Source organism: Papio anubis, chromosome 1 (genome assembly GCF_008728515.1).
Source record: "Papio anubis isolate 15944 chromosome 1, Panubis1.0, whole genome shotgun sequence".
NCBI lineage: Eukaryota > Metazoa > Chordata > Mammalia > Primates > Cercopithecidae > Papio > Papio anubis.
In genome coordinates, this window is record NC_044976.1 from 205681784 (window position 1) to 205697783 (window position 16000).

The window sequence follows — 16000 nt, forward strand, 5'->3', positions numbered from 1 at the left end:
AAACTCGGGAGGCGGAGCTTGCAGTGAGCTGAGATCCGGCCACTGCACCCCAGCCTGGGTGGCAGAGCGAGACTCCGTCTCAAAAAAAAAAAAAAATAAAATAATAAAATTTCAGTTACATGAAGGGTATTTACTTTAGTCTTAATTTTCATGAATACTTATTCAATAAGTACTTCTATAGCATCTACTCTGTATCAGACACTGTTCTAAGAGATTCACAAATATCAACTCATTTAGTCTTAACAGTCCTGAGAGGTCAGTACTATTATTAGCCTCATAATACAGATGAAACTGAGGTATCCAGAGGGTAGGTGACTTGTCCAAGGTCACAGCCAGCAAGTGGTTAGGCTAGAATTCTAACTCAGGCAGTCTTGTTCAAACCTGTTTTCTGAATCACTATACTACGTAAACAGTTTGTATATAAGTACCCTGTCGCTTGGTCTCACCTATGCTTATGTTATACTTTCATATGAGTTTTAATAGGAAGAGTCTCCTTGCTTGAATCCACATGCAGATCTGGCCCAGGAAATTTGGAGAGGGCAGTTAAATACTAAGAGTTCAAAGCAGCATACATAGAGGGTGTAAGACAATACGTGAACCATACCAGTCTGCTGCCATTGCCTAATTTTCAGTGAATTAGGAAGGCAAATAAAAAGAGGGAAGCACCTGAAATTGCAACCATAGCAGAGACCCACCCCAGGAGTCCAAGTTTTGCCTACCTCAGCATGGGCATGGTCTGCAAACAGGAAGGGTAGTAGCTATTGGGATTCCCTTCCCTTTTCCTCAGCCTGCTGTGCTCAGCCATTCTCCACTACCCGACGACTACCGTGTTTCCCTTTCAGCCTGTGGCTGTGAGACAGTGAGGCCAGCAAGGCCAGCAGGGGTGAGAGGAGCCAAAAGGGCTGCAATAGTGCTTGCCGAGCCTGTCTTCTCTCTGCTTGTCCTGCCAGGACCCCCATCCTGTTCTTGGGAAAGGGGAGCTTCTTAGAAGTGAAAGCTTATCTTTTGTAATCTTTTGTGAGATTAAAGACTTAGCATTAACAACTTTACAACTGTTTCCCTCTGGGATGAAATGATAAAAAAGATATGCTTGCCTTTTTATGCCTTGTTAGTAACAGTGAAAGTCTTTAGAAAACTTTAAGGGAGCTCTGAAAAGAGCCCTTGTTTTAAGGACAGAAGTACTGAAGAAAAGCTGGGAGAATACATGATTTCTCAGTGATCAGGCAGCAGAGAAATCCTGGTCAGATAGGATAAAAGATGGTGGCTGAGAAAGTAGAAGAAAGCTGCCCAATCCGCTGAGCCAGCAGATGTAAAAATGTAAGCTACAAGCAAGCCAGAAAACAAGGAGGACTTCTTGAAGTCAAAAGCTGACCTTTGGGTCACTCCACCTCTTCCCTAAAACTGTTCTTTTCCAGTTACCCCACTGCACTTCCTATTAGTTTTTTCGCCCCTTTAAACCCATATTCTCCTGGAGCTGTCCTGCCCTCTCACCTGCCAGAAATGACTTAGAGCTGAGGGAGTCCTCACTACCTATATCGGTGAAGAAAAGACCCCCTTTCTACTACATAGAGGAACAATATTATAACGAAAATGACTTACATGTATTGAGAATTAACTATATATTAGGTACTGTTCTAAACACTTTACAGGTGTTAACTCAGTCCCCACAATAGGCCCACGATGTAGTTACTAATAGTACTCCCATTCTAAGTGGAGGAAATTGAGGCACAGAAGTTATTTGTCCAAAGACACCACAGGTTGTGATCTGTACTCCTTGTTAGGATTCAGATACAGTTTGTTGCTAAAAACATTTCCTATACATAATAACTGGCTGGGTTCTCTAGTAATGCTATATACTTCTGTGCTCTAAAGAGTTCAGTAGAGTTGTGGGTGGGCATTTAGTCCTGTGTGTAGCATTGTTTTGTAGGAAAATGGACTTTAAGAGCCATTTTAAAGAACTTTAGAGTTATCTACAGTTTGTGTAAAATCTCAGCTCTGTCTACCTAAACTAGACATGTCGTACATACTGTAATGTTTCAAGTCACTGAAATATTTTTTTCTTTTTAAGTTTTGCTCCAGATTACTATGATTGGGGACAACAAACTAACAGCTTCCTGGCACAAGCAGGAACGTTGCAAGACTCAACTTTGGATCCTGACAAACCAAGCGTTGGGTAGCATCAGTTAACAGTTTTATGGACGATTGCTCAGATGAAGAGCTTCAGAAAAGTGTAGTGACCGCTGAATTTTTAGGGCACTTTTCCTTAAGAAATAGAACTTGATTTTTATTTGTTACAGGTTTCCAGATGGCTCCAGAGGACTAAGCAATAATGTAGATTGATAAACCCTTATTTTAGTACTAAAGAGGGAGCCTTGCTATTTCAGTGGGTATAATTTAAACTTTTTAAAGAAAATCTGTACTTTTATAAAGATGTATTTTATATAACTTAAATAATAATGCTAAAGCATACTAGGGTTTTTTTTTTCTTGAGAATGTTACTGCAATTATGTTGTAGTTTGCACAGATTTTTATGCATAATTCACTTTAAAAATATAGAATATATGGTCTAATAGTTTTTTAAAGCTTTTGGACTAAAGTATTCCTCAAATCTTACCTCTTCAGGTCACTGATGGTCACTCCGATTCTGAGTGCTGCCTTGGTAGACTCCTAAAATACAATTGACAACTTAGCCAATTGCAACTCCAGTGTTGATAGTTAAAATGAAATAGAATAGCAGCAGACTGTAAGGTCTTTAGAGATTTTTTTTTAAGGTTCAGGCAATAGGTCCCTCAGAGAATCTCTTAAGGTTTGCCCAAAGATTGGTACTTCCTTTCAGTAGGGCGCTAATGTATACACATTAATGATAACAAGTTGATAACATTAAAAATGTAGCTGACTTATCCTATTAAACCTCCTCTGCTATATTCACAGATTCTGCATAGTTTTTCTTTCAGCCTAATGAAAGTGCATTACCTCAGGGCTACATCAAGAGTATACCCTTTTCCCAACTCACTGAATGTTGATTACATTCAAGGAGAAAATAAGAGGTTCCATAAAGGGCATTAATAACAAATACCCCAAGCCCCTAAGCTAAGACTATGTGGAATCCTTAGTTTTTTCTGTACTCTCCAACTATATTTAAAATAATGCCCTTACTTCTAAATAGCTCTGTAAAGAGCCTGTTGGAAGCTGCACATTTAAAAATGGCAATAGTACTGCAATATGCTGGAGCATGATGCCTGTCAGCCATGTAAAGGGTATGTTCCAGACAAGTCCTTAAGTCATCTTTCATTTAAGTAAAAAACATGTTATGAAATACTGCCTCCCACACCAGAAGTGCCATTCTAAAAACTCCACTGTATATATACTGGAGCCATAAAACTACCTATTGGGAGGCTAAGTGCTCTGCTTTTCTATAAAACAGAGATAAGGTTCTAGAGGAAGTACTGTTACCAGAAACAAGGTACCTTTCTGCTATGCCTAGGAATGTTCATCTGGGGACAGAGGGAAGGTCCAATGAAAAGGAACTTACATTAACAAATCCTACTACATGATGCAACCCATTTCACATGACTCTTCTCATTTTGATCTTCAGGAATAACGGATCCCTGGGCACTGATTTCACAGAGATGAAGTCTACTATTGTTTTGGTAGTATTTAAAATTGGGATCTCAAGTTTCAAATCGATCATCATTGGGCTTTTCATTTGTATAGAACACCTTTACTCTGTGTAATCCTACATAACATTCTTGTCTTTCAGTACATGAAAAAACTGGGGTTACAGCATTTAAAATAGTTGTCAGGAAAAATTCTACACTGAAGTGAACCCTACACTGTTATTCAAGTTGCCTTAACACATTATAAGCTATTATTCCAAATAGCTTTACCAGGTTATTGTGGTCACACTGTATTACTAATACTTGGGAGAATTTAAAGGCAGACTCAGCATGTTTTAAACTCCTTTAAGTCACATCTTCAGAAAGTCCTGGAGTCCTTCAGTATTAGGTCAGCTAAGGGAAGATATATTTTTTAAAATAGTGATAAGAAGTATCACTAATACCATACTCATCCTATAATAAGTAAACATAATTCTGTTGTTGCTGGCAGAAAAACTGGAATACTCAGCATTAACTGATAAAAGTCAATCTACTTTTATGATGAAGCTACTGGGATTTATTTGAACTATTATTTTCGTTGGATAGTATAACAATGTTCTAAGTGCCCATTTTTCTCATTCCCTCCCTTTTTTTTTTTTTTGAGACGGAGTCTCGCTCTGTCGCCCAGGCTGGAGTGCAGTGGCCGGATCTCAGCTTACTGCAAGCTGCGCCTCCCGGGTTTATGCCGTTCTCCTGCCTCAGCCTCCCAAGTAGCTGGGACTACAGGCGCCCACCACCTCGCCCGGCTAGTTTTTTGTACTTTTTAGTAGAGATGGGGTTTCACCGTGTTAGCCAGGATGATCTCGATCTCCTGACCTCGTGATCCGCCTGTCTCGGCTTCCCAAAGTGCTGGGATTACAGGCTTTGAGCCACCGCGCCCGGCCTCATTCCCCTTTTAAAAATGTAATGCTAAAATTTCTAGAAGTGTTATAAACACAGAATACAAAAAAAAAACTATGATTGGTTACGTCAAACTCTACTTCCCTCTTAGTAAGTAAGGAAAATTAAAATTCCCTTTGGCTTTCTAATTTACTTGTTCTGCTAGGTACACTAACAAAACTACTACTTATGGCTGGGCGCAGTGGCTCACGCCTGTAATCCCAACACTTTGGAAGGCCAAGGAGGATCATGAGGTCAGGATATCGAGACCATCCTGGCTAACACACTGAAACCCCATCTATACTAAAAATACAAAATATAGCCGGGCGTGGTGGCGGGCGCTTGTAGTCCCAGCTACTCAGGAGGCTGAGGCAGGAGAATGGCGTGAACCCGGGAGGCGGAGCTTGCAGTGAGTGGAGATTGTGTCACTGCACTCCAGCCTGGGCGACAGAGCGAGACTCCGTCTCAAAAAACAAAAAAAAACCTACTTATGTGGAATATTGAATGCTAAGAGGAAAAGAATGGTGATTACTGGTTGCAGAATACCCAAATGTTCATTTGTTTTAAAGCAACACGATGAAATTAAAGCCCTGATAATTTGAAAGTTAAAGTGTATGGGGAAGAGGGAATCACTAAAAATGTTGTACCATCATTTAGCTAAGTCTGATGCAACACTGAAAAGTTTCATGGGAATGTTTCTGGGTAACTGTTGGAAATAGTTTCTCTGACTATTGGAATAGGTGTCTACCTCTGCAGTTAATTGTTTAAGAATATTGTATAGATATTTTTCATTGGCTCTTTATCCTTTTTACAATGAACTCAGTTGAGCTGCTGATGAAAACATCTAGAGTATGTTACACAGAGCTGTGACTGTAAGAAGGTTTGACTATTACAATATACACATCAATCGTATTTTTTTTTTTTTTTTTTTTTTTTGAGACGGAGTCTCGCTCTGTCGCCCAGGCTGGAGTGCAGTGGCCGGATCTCAGCTCACTGCAAGCTCCGCCTCCCGGGTTCCCGCCATTCTCCTGCCTCAGCCTCCCGAGTAGCTGGGACTACAGACGCCCGCCACCTCGCCCGGCTAGTTTTTTGTATTTTTTTTAGTAGAGACGGGGTTTCACCATGTTAGCCAGGATGGTCTTGATCTCCTGACCTTGTGATCCGCCCGTCTCGGCCTCCCAAAGTGCTGGGATTACAGGCTTGAGCCACCGTGCCCGGCCTCATCAATCGTATTTATGCCAATTCTCTCTTGAATGTATCAGGCAAATTAAAAGCTTTGCTGGTTAAATTTAGCTGCTTAGATCAGGCACACTCACTAATGCCTCCTCAAATTTCCTTTCACCAAAATCCAAGTTAACTGCTCTTTGTTGACCTCAGTGCTGGGCCAACACGTAGTTGAACACTTAAACCTTATTAAGAAGAAAGGAATACATAATAGTAAACCCTAGAACTTGAGAAGCGCTGTTAGAAAAAGGTTCTCATTTTTATGTATCTCATTATATAGTGTATATTACTTGCTTTTAACAGTAAAGGTAAACTTATATTAGAACTAAATGGGTCTAAATATTTGAAACTTTTATCGAGATTTCCAACTAGACAAACTTTATCTAAAAAATACCACTCTTTCACTTTAGATCGTTGCATGACGAAGAATAGACTAGCATAGATCTGATCAGAGACACATCTAATATGCATTCCCAGTTTTCATCTTATGTGAGAATTGTATTAAAGGACATTTCTAACTGTATATCATGCTACTTCAGACATGGGTCCAGATGGAGGAGCTGCTGAAAAGGATCAGGCTAAAATTGTGGAATTCTTCTCATCAAAAAGATTCAATTAACAAACTGATTAAAGTGAGGAAACACTGAACAAGGAACAGTGAGGGTAAGAGAGTGGGATTCAATCTCTATTGAGTACCTATTATATGTGAGATGCTGGGCTAGGCACTCGTCACGTTTCTGTGGATCCTAGTCTATACTCAGGAACACCCACATACTAACGTTACTCTAGGCCCTTAGCAAGGATACATGAAGAACTCTTGCACCAAGGGTCAAAATAAGTTGAAGTCTTCTGAGGATGTCCTTGTGCCCATAACCTAGATCTGTGTCAGAGTCCCTGTACCTGCTGCCCGGTTCCTATGGGCCAGGGCACTGATACTACATTCATTCCGTGTGGAGTTCTGAGATTGGCTGCCCAGGTCATTAATTATGGGTTCAGGGTCAGGGTCGTAAGATCTAAATCCAGTGACTCAGCAACTCCTAATGACAGGTTCCTCCAAGTCTGGATTCTCTACCTCTAGTCCTTGAGCTATGGCTGGGCCCCGTCTTCTGTTTTCTCAAACTGATTAACATCTTGCTAATACTAATTCTCTAGCTCCAAACTTGGTCTGCCCTTTTGGACCTTGGATGCCCTACCATTCAAGATATTAGACTTTCTATGTCCAGAACAGATTTTCTGCCCCTGAACTTAAGTGGAGATCAGATGCCTATAAGATTCTCAAAATTGCCCCCTTTTTCTATTGATTCCTGTTACTATGACCTTTTTCCCCATCTCTCACTAACCTACAACAGTCCCTCCAGTCTCTTGGCAGGCCCAAGTTACAGTGCTCCTTGAAGGGATTAAATGAAGAATATAAAACATGCATTTATCCTAAACAAATAGTGCTTTACCAGAGCCATTAAATATGTGTAACTTAGTATCCTTTGAGCGCTGTCTCCTTGGTGAATTCACTAGCCAAGAGTCTGGGCTCTAGGTTTGCAGGTTTAAAGCTAATCAAAGGGAACAGAACACTCACGCATTTGGAGGTATATTCTATGAAGGGAAGCCATAGTGGAAGTTAAATGATACCAGAGTGTTGCTTGGAATGTTAACTCCGCTCTGACCAGTGTTAGGAGAATGACTTTAATTGATTAATAGCATCAATCTATGACAATCTGATGGCACTGTCAAGACAGCATTAAGATTCATTCACATTGAGGACACCTTCTGCACTAGATAGGTGTCTAGTTGGCCATTCCCTTTTGGTTGATGTATTTTTTTCTTTTGGTGCATTCTCACTATAATCTAGTTAGGTTATAATGTCTAAGTTATATGATGGTAGGAATGTTTGTCTGTTTTGTTCACTGCTGTAGTCCCAGCTCCTATAACAGTGAATGAATAGTCAAATCCTGGTTTTTGGTAGATGTCTTTTTTTTTCCCCCCACAGTAACTTCTTGCACTTGCACTTTTATCCACATATTGATTTTACAAGTTTAGTGCTCTTTTAAGGGTTCCTCCCTCTTGTCTTATGAATCTTTGACAGATACCCAACTTTTGGGCAAATAATTCATAATGGAATAAAAAATGAAATAGGGATTTTACATGAAAACAGTCCTTAAATCATTCCTAGAGACTATCTTTTTTTTTTTTTTTTTTTTTTTGAGGCAGAGTCTCGCTCTATCGCCCGGGCTGGAGTGCAGTGGCCGGATCTCAGCTCACTGCAAGCTCCGCCTCCTGGGTTCACGCCATTCTCCTGCCTCAGCCTCCCGAGTAGCTGGGACTACAGGCGCCCGCCACCTCGCCCAGCTAGTTTTTTGTATTTTTTAGTAGAGACGGGGTTTCACTGTGTTAGCCAGGGTGGTCTCGATCTCCTGACCTCGTGATCCGCCTGTCTCGGCCTCCCAAAGTGCTGGGATTACAGGCTTGAGCCACCGCGCCCGGCCGAGACTATCTTAAAATAGAAGCACTGAGATGACATTCTGTCCTCACAGGCATTGCCTCCTGCCTCTATCTGCCATCATCCGTTTGGGCACTGCCAAATAGAACACTGTAATAATTTAAAAGTAATAAAAAGTATATCTTTATCAGGTAAAGTATCATAAGAACAGTGACAAAATAAGTGGTTAAAAGTGCAACCCTTGGGAGAGAACTTGAGTTGGACAGTTTTAATATGCTCTATATGTTAAGAATTTTTTAAAGCTCATATGGAAAAATAAACAAGAACAGTTAGAAAAACTGTATTAAAAAAAAAGGTGGTGGGGAAGAATGAGGGAGAACCAGTGCACTAGATTAAAATTAAAGCCTGGGTAATTAAAACAATGTGGTACTAGTGCATGACTAAACAGACCAGTGAAATAGAAACAGAATGCAGATACAGAGCTAAATATATATGAGGATTCTACGATAAGATCCATGTAGCCTCTCAAATTCATCAGGAAAAAACAAACAGTTCAATAAATAATAGTGGAACAACTGGGTTAATCACCTGTGGAAAAAATTAGGTTAGATCCAGAATGTACTTCAACGGTTCAAAATTTAGATGTAGAATTTAGGTGAATTATTCTATTGCTCTGGATTGAGAAAAACATTCTAATTATGACTCAAAATCCAGGAACCACTAAAAAATTGATAATTCAGACTACATAAAAAATTTTTAAAACTCATGACAAAACCATTATAAGCAAAAGACAGATGACAAATTGGAAAGAAAATATTTGCAACTCATTACTGTCAAAGGGTTCATATCCCTAACAAATAAACAAATAACATATCAACAATATAGTAGAAAAATGGATAGGAACAAAATAATATGGGAACACAAAAGGAAATACAAATGGCTCCTAAACATATTAAAAGGTGATCAACCTTAGGCATCATAAAAATGTACATACTGAGCAGTCAGGTGTGTGCTGTGCACCTATAATCCAGGCTATTCAGGAGGTTAAGGCTGGAAGATCACTTGAGCCCACGAGTTTGAGGCTACGGTGAGCTATGATCATACCACTGCACTCCAGCCTGGGTGATAAGGTGGGACCCTGTCTCTTTTTTAAGGAAAAAAAAAAGGAAAATAAAAGAATGTACACATTGATATATATTTTCATCTATCAGAATGGCCAGAATCCAACATTTTAATAACACATCTATTGGTAAAGCTGCAGGTTAGCAAGTGCTATCATACATTTTAGATGGTATGTGAATTGATGACTACCCCTATGAAAGACAATATGCCAGTATCTTTCAAAATTATAAATGCACACAGTCTTTGCCCCCAAAATTCTTATCTTTGGGAATGTATTCTGCAGGTACAATATTTATATAAATGTGAAATGACGTATGTACAAGGTCTGGAAACAACTGAACTGCCCATTAATAGAGGACTGGTTAATTCAACGCTGGCACATTCACATAATAGACTACCAAGCATCTACTTAAAAATGAGAAAACTATCTAGTCATATGTGAAGACTGCCAAGAAATACTAGGTGAAAAAAATGAAATATTATGTATATGATGTTAATTTTTGAGTAAAAATGAGAGAAAAACATAAGACTTTCCATTTGTTTATATTTGTACATGTCTAAAACAGTGTGAATGGAAACCTAAGAAACCAAGAACACAGGTTATTAATGGTAGGAGATGTGTGTGCAGTGTAGGAAGCTGGGCCAAGGATAGAAGGAAGACATTCACTGAGTAACTTTTTCTATTGTTTGTTTCTTTTAACCGTGTGAATGTATTACCTATTCAACAAAATTAAATAAAATAAGCATATTTTATAAGCTTTATGATTCAATACAAATCAAACAATGCTTTTAATAGTTCCCACTTTGTAGCTGAATGGTAAAAGGCCAACTTACAAAACATCACAAAGTTTCTAGAATCAGTCTTTCTCGTCTCAAATTCTTGCTACACAACCTAGAATTTGTGATTATGGACAGGTTACTTAGCCTTTTTTATCTTCAGTCTTCTCACTTACAAAACAGAGAAGTAATTGTACCTACCTACTAGTGCTGTTGTGAAGATCAATGGTGTATTTATTTAAACCCAAACTATGCATGTAAAAGCCCTTCACAGAGTGCCAGCCAATGCTTGCCATTATAAGAAACAACCTCAGACTACTGATAAATACATCTCCCTTCTCCGCAGGTTACAATCAAATCCTCATGCCATAAAAGGAAACACTTAAAATAGGGGGAAAAACAAGACAGAAAAGATTGCAGAAACATGTACTTTAATTCACATTTTCTAGATTATGGTGGGTACAACAGTAAATTATTTGGAATTCTGTTCAAAAATCAAAGCTTCACCTGTAGATATTACTTAAAATACAGTACACAAGATTTGTGTGTGTTTTGTTTTTGTTTTTTTTACCAAATAATTTCCATGATACCATGTACCTAATCTGCGTATTTTGGTGAGTAGCTATGGTTTCTGCAGGTACCTCAGTTTGCAAACTACTGAGAGGTTTACTGTGAACTGTTCCCAAATTTTCAGCTGAAGGCAATGCTGATGAAGATCAAAATAGGTGTCCTTTCTTAATTGTGGCACATAGGCAAAGTTGAAAAATATGGCATAGAGTTTCATATACATACAGAGGATAAAAATAATCGAATAATTCACAATGTTAAAAATGTCAAAACGTTTTGACTTATCAAATTTTAAAACTGTGGAGTCTATTACTATTCTGTCTGATCCTCCTCATAATCTAAGAATCAAAACAGGAGAAACATTCAAAGTTTACCAATTTTAATATATAGTTTGTCTAACTTACACAGATGCCACTTAAGTAAAAAATAAACTTATGCCATTGAAGGAAGGAATATTTTCCTTTTCTTCATTTTCATTAGTTCATCAGCAGGTACAATCATTTCTGTCAGTTATATTATCAAGTGCTGAGTTTTTAAATTAGGTGATGAGATAAAGACAAAATGCCAAGAGCACCAGCAAAGCATTTTCACAATGCAGACAGTACTCTAGTATAATATCACTTCACAACAAAAGATGTGAATTGGAAAAACAGTTTATATCACAAGAACCATAAAATGTCACAATCATTTAAGAAATAAAACACATACACAAAAATGCAGGCTGCCCCCTACAATCTAATTTATGATAAAATAAAGTTAATCAAAATGAATTTCAGCCTAAGAATACTTCATTTATTTTCTTAGTTGTGAAAAAATTAGTTAAGAACCTTAAAAAGAACTTTCTACTCTAACTAGATCTTTTAATTTCCTAGAACATTCTCTAATATACTAGTTTTCCTAAGCTTGAAACAAATCACAGTACAGAAAAAAATAAATAAATGGACATGAGCAAGGATTTTCTCTAGTAAACAGTTTAAATAATAGCCTTTAACTGAGGGAAGGGTGAAATAACACTATCAAAAAGTTATTTATAGTTAATAAACAAAGTGCAAATTTTTCACATCTTAAAACTCTGAATGAATACTAAGAATAATTCTTACTAATTTACTAAATTAATTGGATAGTCACTTTTTAGACAGTTTGCCTTAAGGCTCGCCCCCCCCCCCCACCATACAATATTTGTATCCCTCAAGAAAAAGTAGAGGAGGCTCCAATCAAGTCAGCCTTTTAAACAACTTAACAAAAAATATCACCACCATCAATAACAAAACCCCAAGTTTATAACGGTTTGAAATTAGGTGAGAAAATAAATAACTCTGAGACCTTAATGCCCCCGCCACATCCCACCGAGAGATGGCTAAGTATTTTTAAGAGGGGTGAGCCAAGCCAACTAAATACAATTTTTTAGATGTCACCAAATCATCAATGAACACATTTCAGACTTTGGCAGGATAAAATATGGATTTAAGAGCACTTATTCTTTAATTCAGAAAAGACTAAAGAGTCTAAGGAAAAACTCTAGATTTTGTACCTACATTACTTCTACACAGATGCAACTTTCCAAATTGTATCTGCTGACATTTTTAAAAAATCAAGATTTTAAATATTGTTTAAAGATTTTAAATCCCAGATTTAGAAAATGACAGTTTAGGACTTAAGAGTCCTCTGTTGCTGCGAATCACAGAAAGTACCGTTTATATACAGTGAAAAGAAAAGGTGAGGGGAGAGGAAGCTTAAAGGAGGGTTGACCTAATCTACCTTTTTATATATTCTGTCAGGGAAAAGCACACTGAGTTTGAGGATTGCATAGACTGTATTCTAAAATAAATCCTTTAAAAATGCTTACTTTAAGTGAAAATAGCAACTTTTGTGTATATAATATTTTCAGTTGGCATTATAAATTCATATAATCCCATTTAAATTTTATCAAGAAGTAATCTGTTAAATATTTCTGCAATGTTTTCTTTCTAAAAGTAACTGATAATTTCCAAAATGTCTTTGTCCCTAAAATTTCTAGAGGCAAAGAAAAGCAAAATCAAAAGGAGTTCTAAGTAAAAGAACACTCTTGGGCCAGCCCATTACACACATGAAATCTGGCTGGGTAGCATAGGGGCGAGGTCTTGTTCACCTTTATCAAAGCAGGTCCTTTAGACTGGAAACAGCAACAATAACAGCAACTAAAAACTGCAACTAAAAACCAGTGGAATTGAAGTCCTGGGGAATCTTAAGGAGTTTCTGTAACTATGTATTGAAAGGGCCATTCATCATGGTGACAGTTCCAGATTCTAGAAATATTATAATATTTCTTTATATTATAGAAAGTGACACACACAGAGTGAGGCAAGAGTAAAAACACATTAAAAAGCATTGATAATTTTTTGTCACTGACACCAGCCCTAAGCAACATTTGTTCCCTAGTTCTCCTTTTCCATATCAGACTGTGAACAGTGTTATTAGAATGCAGACATAGCCATCTAAAGTTTGACAACTGGAAATAAAGGATAATAGAATAAAAACAAAACCAATTCTAAGAAAAATAGAATTTTCAGCACATGAAAACACATGAAATTAAACACAGAATTAGTATAACTTACATGTTTTAAACGTATATACTTCATTTATAAATATCTCTAGTTGATAATCTATTAAGAATCATAAATATTCAAGTGAGCATTTAAATTTTCTATTTAAGAGTTCAGAATTCTTGAAGTCAGACTAGTCTCTTTCTGCTGAATGTCCATAATTAAAAGGCTTTCCACAGTCACTTTATGTCTCTAGTTAGACACATAAAAGCCTTTATTACCTACTGTGTTGTAATAAGACTTTAAAATTCTGTAAGTCTCTTATACTTGTAGAAAGCCTGTAGAAGAAAGAAAAAGCATATTAGTAAAGTTAACATGATGCATACATATTTCAAATTATTGATATTGTTACATAAGCTATCATTTGAAAGCAAAATCCAAAATAAAAACCACCAAACACTGAAGCTTCCATGTTTCAATGAGTATTCTCATTAAGATTGGTTTAGAAGGGGCAAAGGAAGCCTGTTACTTCATACTATCTGCAGACACAAGATTAATAATGGGAACAGTGATATGAATAATTCTTAATAAAGAATCTCAAATCATTTACGATTGGTCTAATAAATTTATTTTGCACATTTCTCTTCGAATGATTGCTCTTTACTCAACGTTGCCCAAACACACTAATTTGTCTTATGTTATCAGCTCCCTCAGGGTAGAGAGTCTTACTCTGTCTCCTGTTGAGTCTCTCTCCTGTGCCCCATACCCATGGATGCTTATAGTATTCAATAAATGATTACCGACTGATCAAATGAAGTGCTTCTCAGAACAGGCCAAAAAGTAAAACTCAGGGATGGGAAATATAAAAAAGTAATTCTAAAAGCTCAATTATCCCTATGGACAATTAGGGGTGATAGAAGAAAAGTCTTTAACTATTTGATAGAAGAAAAGTTATTCCTTAATCACTTAGGAGGACAGGCAATGTTCTAAGCCCATCACATATATGATCTCACTATCAGGAAACAAACTAGGAAAGCAGTGATTTGCCTGAGTTCATACACTACTAAAGAGCAGGCCAGGATTCCAGAACTTTAGGACCCCTGATTCTGAGTCCATTACTCTGGGGAACAATAAAAGGTAATAAGCTCTAGATATAGAACTAAAACAAGAAAGGCTGCATTTGTGAGTATTTTTTATGAGACTGAAAGAAATTTTCAATTGTTTTGAAATTCTCAATTGTTTTCATCTTTCTCAACTTGGACTTAAGAGATGCTTAAATTATTTACAATAATTTTCAATTTATTTAAATTTCATTCAGTATCTCCTGTGTTATCTTTCTACAGGCCTCATAAGTGGACTGAATTTTTTATGAAATGCCAGTTCATGGATAGTCTATATCTATCCTGTGCCTGAAATCTCAACCTACATAGTCATCTTTAAATACAGGGAAGCAACAGGTGAAATCCTTGCTATTGAGATGGGAAATGGCCAGGCACAGTGGCTCACGCCTGTAATCCCAGCACTTTGGGAGGCCAAGACAGGAGAATCACTTGAAGCCAGGTGTTTGAGACCAGACCGAACAACAAAGTGAGACCCCATCTCTACAAAATTTTTTCTTAATTAGTCAGGCACAATAGCATGTGTCTGTAGTCCCAGCCACTTGGGAAGCGCAGGTGGAAGGAACGCCTGACCCCAGGATTTGGACGCTGCAGTGAGCCATGATCGCACCACTGCATTCCAGCCTGGATGACAGGGGAAGACCCTCATTTCTTTAAAAAAAAAAAAAAGCGGGGGGACATATAATAAATCTGTTTTTAATTTAACTGCTTTTTAACTTAAAACACATGTTAAGAAAAACAAGAAATAATCTGTGTATTACTTAGTCCCCTATTTTTTTTTTTTAATTCTTCCTCAAGTTGACTTTTTTCTCTTTTTCCCCAAGGAAGCACAGTATTATTTTTTGTGATTCTTTTCCTTCTGTTCTGTATTCCTCAGTTGGCATTACATGTATCTCTGCCGGCAAATTCAAATTATTTTTTAAACCACTGGTGGTATAAACAAGCAGGCAAATTATATGTCTGAATATAGAAGTAAATCATGTAGAAATGAGTGAAAGAAAAATGACCTCTGAGCTTCAGAAATAAAGAGCATACTGCAGGAAAGAGGTGAGAGAAGAACAAAATAGTAATGAAAATTTAAGAAAAATAAGAAGCAGATGAAGCTTTTAATTTTCTTTTATCATCTTCTCAATCACACATTCCTTACTCCTGCTATTGTGGTTGAACAAGTGATAGCCAAGTAAAAAGAATATTAGAAGAATATCTTCCTCACAAGATTAAGGCGGCAAACGGAAAAACAGTGGCAGTTGGAAACTCAGTTTTTCCTGTGACCTGCAGAGAAACCGGCTTGTCAGCATTAAGGCCTCTTGAAGTTAGTGCAGGTACAATACAAATATTTTTTTGTCAGCAAAACAAACCCTACTTTTAGCAGAGAAGATTATCTTTGCAGTTTGTTGAAACCCAATGGGAAATCAAAAATCTTCAACACATAATAGTTCTTACCTTCCAAAAGCATTTAAAAGAGCAACTATTTCCTGTCGGGTGAGCTGGAAGCCTTTAGATGGACTATTCTCTGGCAGCTTTTGGATTTCTTTTTCAGAGAATAATATCTTCAGGGCAGTTCCTAAACCCTGAGTCTAAAGAAAATACCAATAAACTCATAATTAACTTTATATAATAATAACTAGTATAAAGGCTTAAAGGAATATATAGCCACTGTTATGACAGTTAGAAAATTCATATGAACTGAGCTTTTCACAA

At 37.3% G+C, this 16000-nt stretch overlaps 2 protein-coding genes across 4 annotated transcripts in view; one reads left to right on the plus strand and one right to left on the minus strand.

Annotated features, from left to right (window-relative positions):
- Nucleotides 1-2930, plus strand: part of GPR137B (G protein-coupled receptor 137B) — a 70512-nt gene extending 67582 nt beyond the window's left edge. The window contains 1 exon segment of the mRNA XM_031659710.1: nucleotides 2069-2930. Within this exon segment, the coding sequence (XP_031515570.1) occupies nucleotides 2069-2177 (109 nt within the window). The 3' untranslated portion in view covers nucleotides 2178-2930.
- Nucleotides 2931-10506: 7576 nt separating this feature from the next.
- ERO1B (endoplasmic reticulum oxidoreductase 1 beta) overlaps nucleotides 10507-16000 on the minus strand; it is a 67963-nt gene continuing 62469 nt past the window's right edge. For 2 of the 3 annotated variants that reach the window (XM_009197046.3, XM_003893728.4), the window contains 2 exons: nucleotides 15743-15876; nucleotides 10507-13519 (listed from right to left, as the gene is read on the minus strand). In XM_009197046.3, the coding sequence (XP_009195310.1) occupies nucleotides 13459-13519; nucleotides 15743-15876 (195 nt within the window). In that variant the 3' untranslated portion in view covers nucleotides 10507-13458. Of the gene's footprint in view, nucleotides 13520-15742; nucleotides 15877-16000 lie in introns of those variants that run through there. The other variant, XR_002519103.2, reaches the window with a different exon arrangement.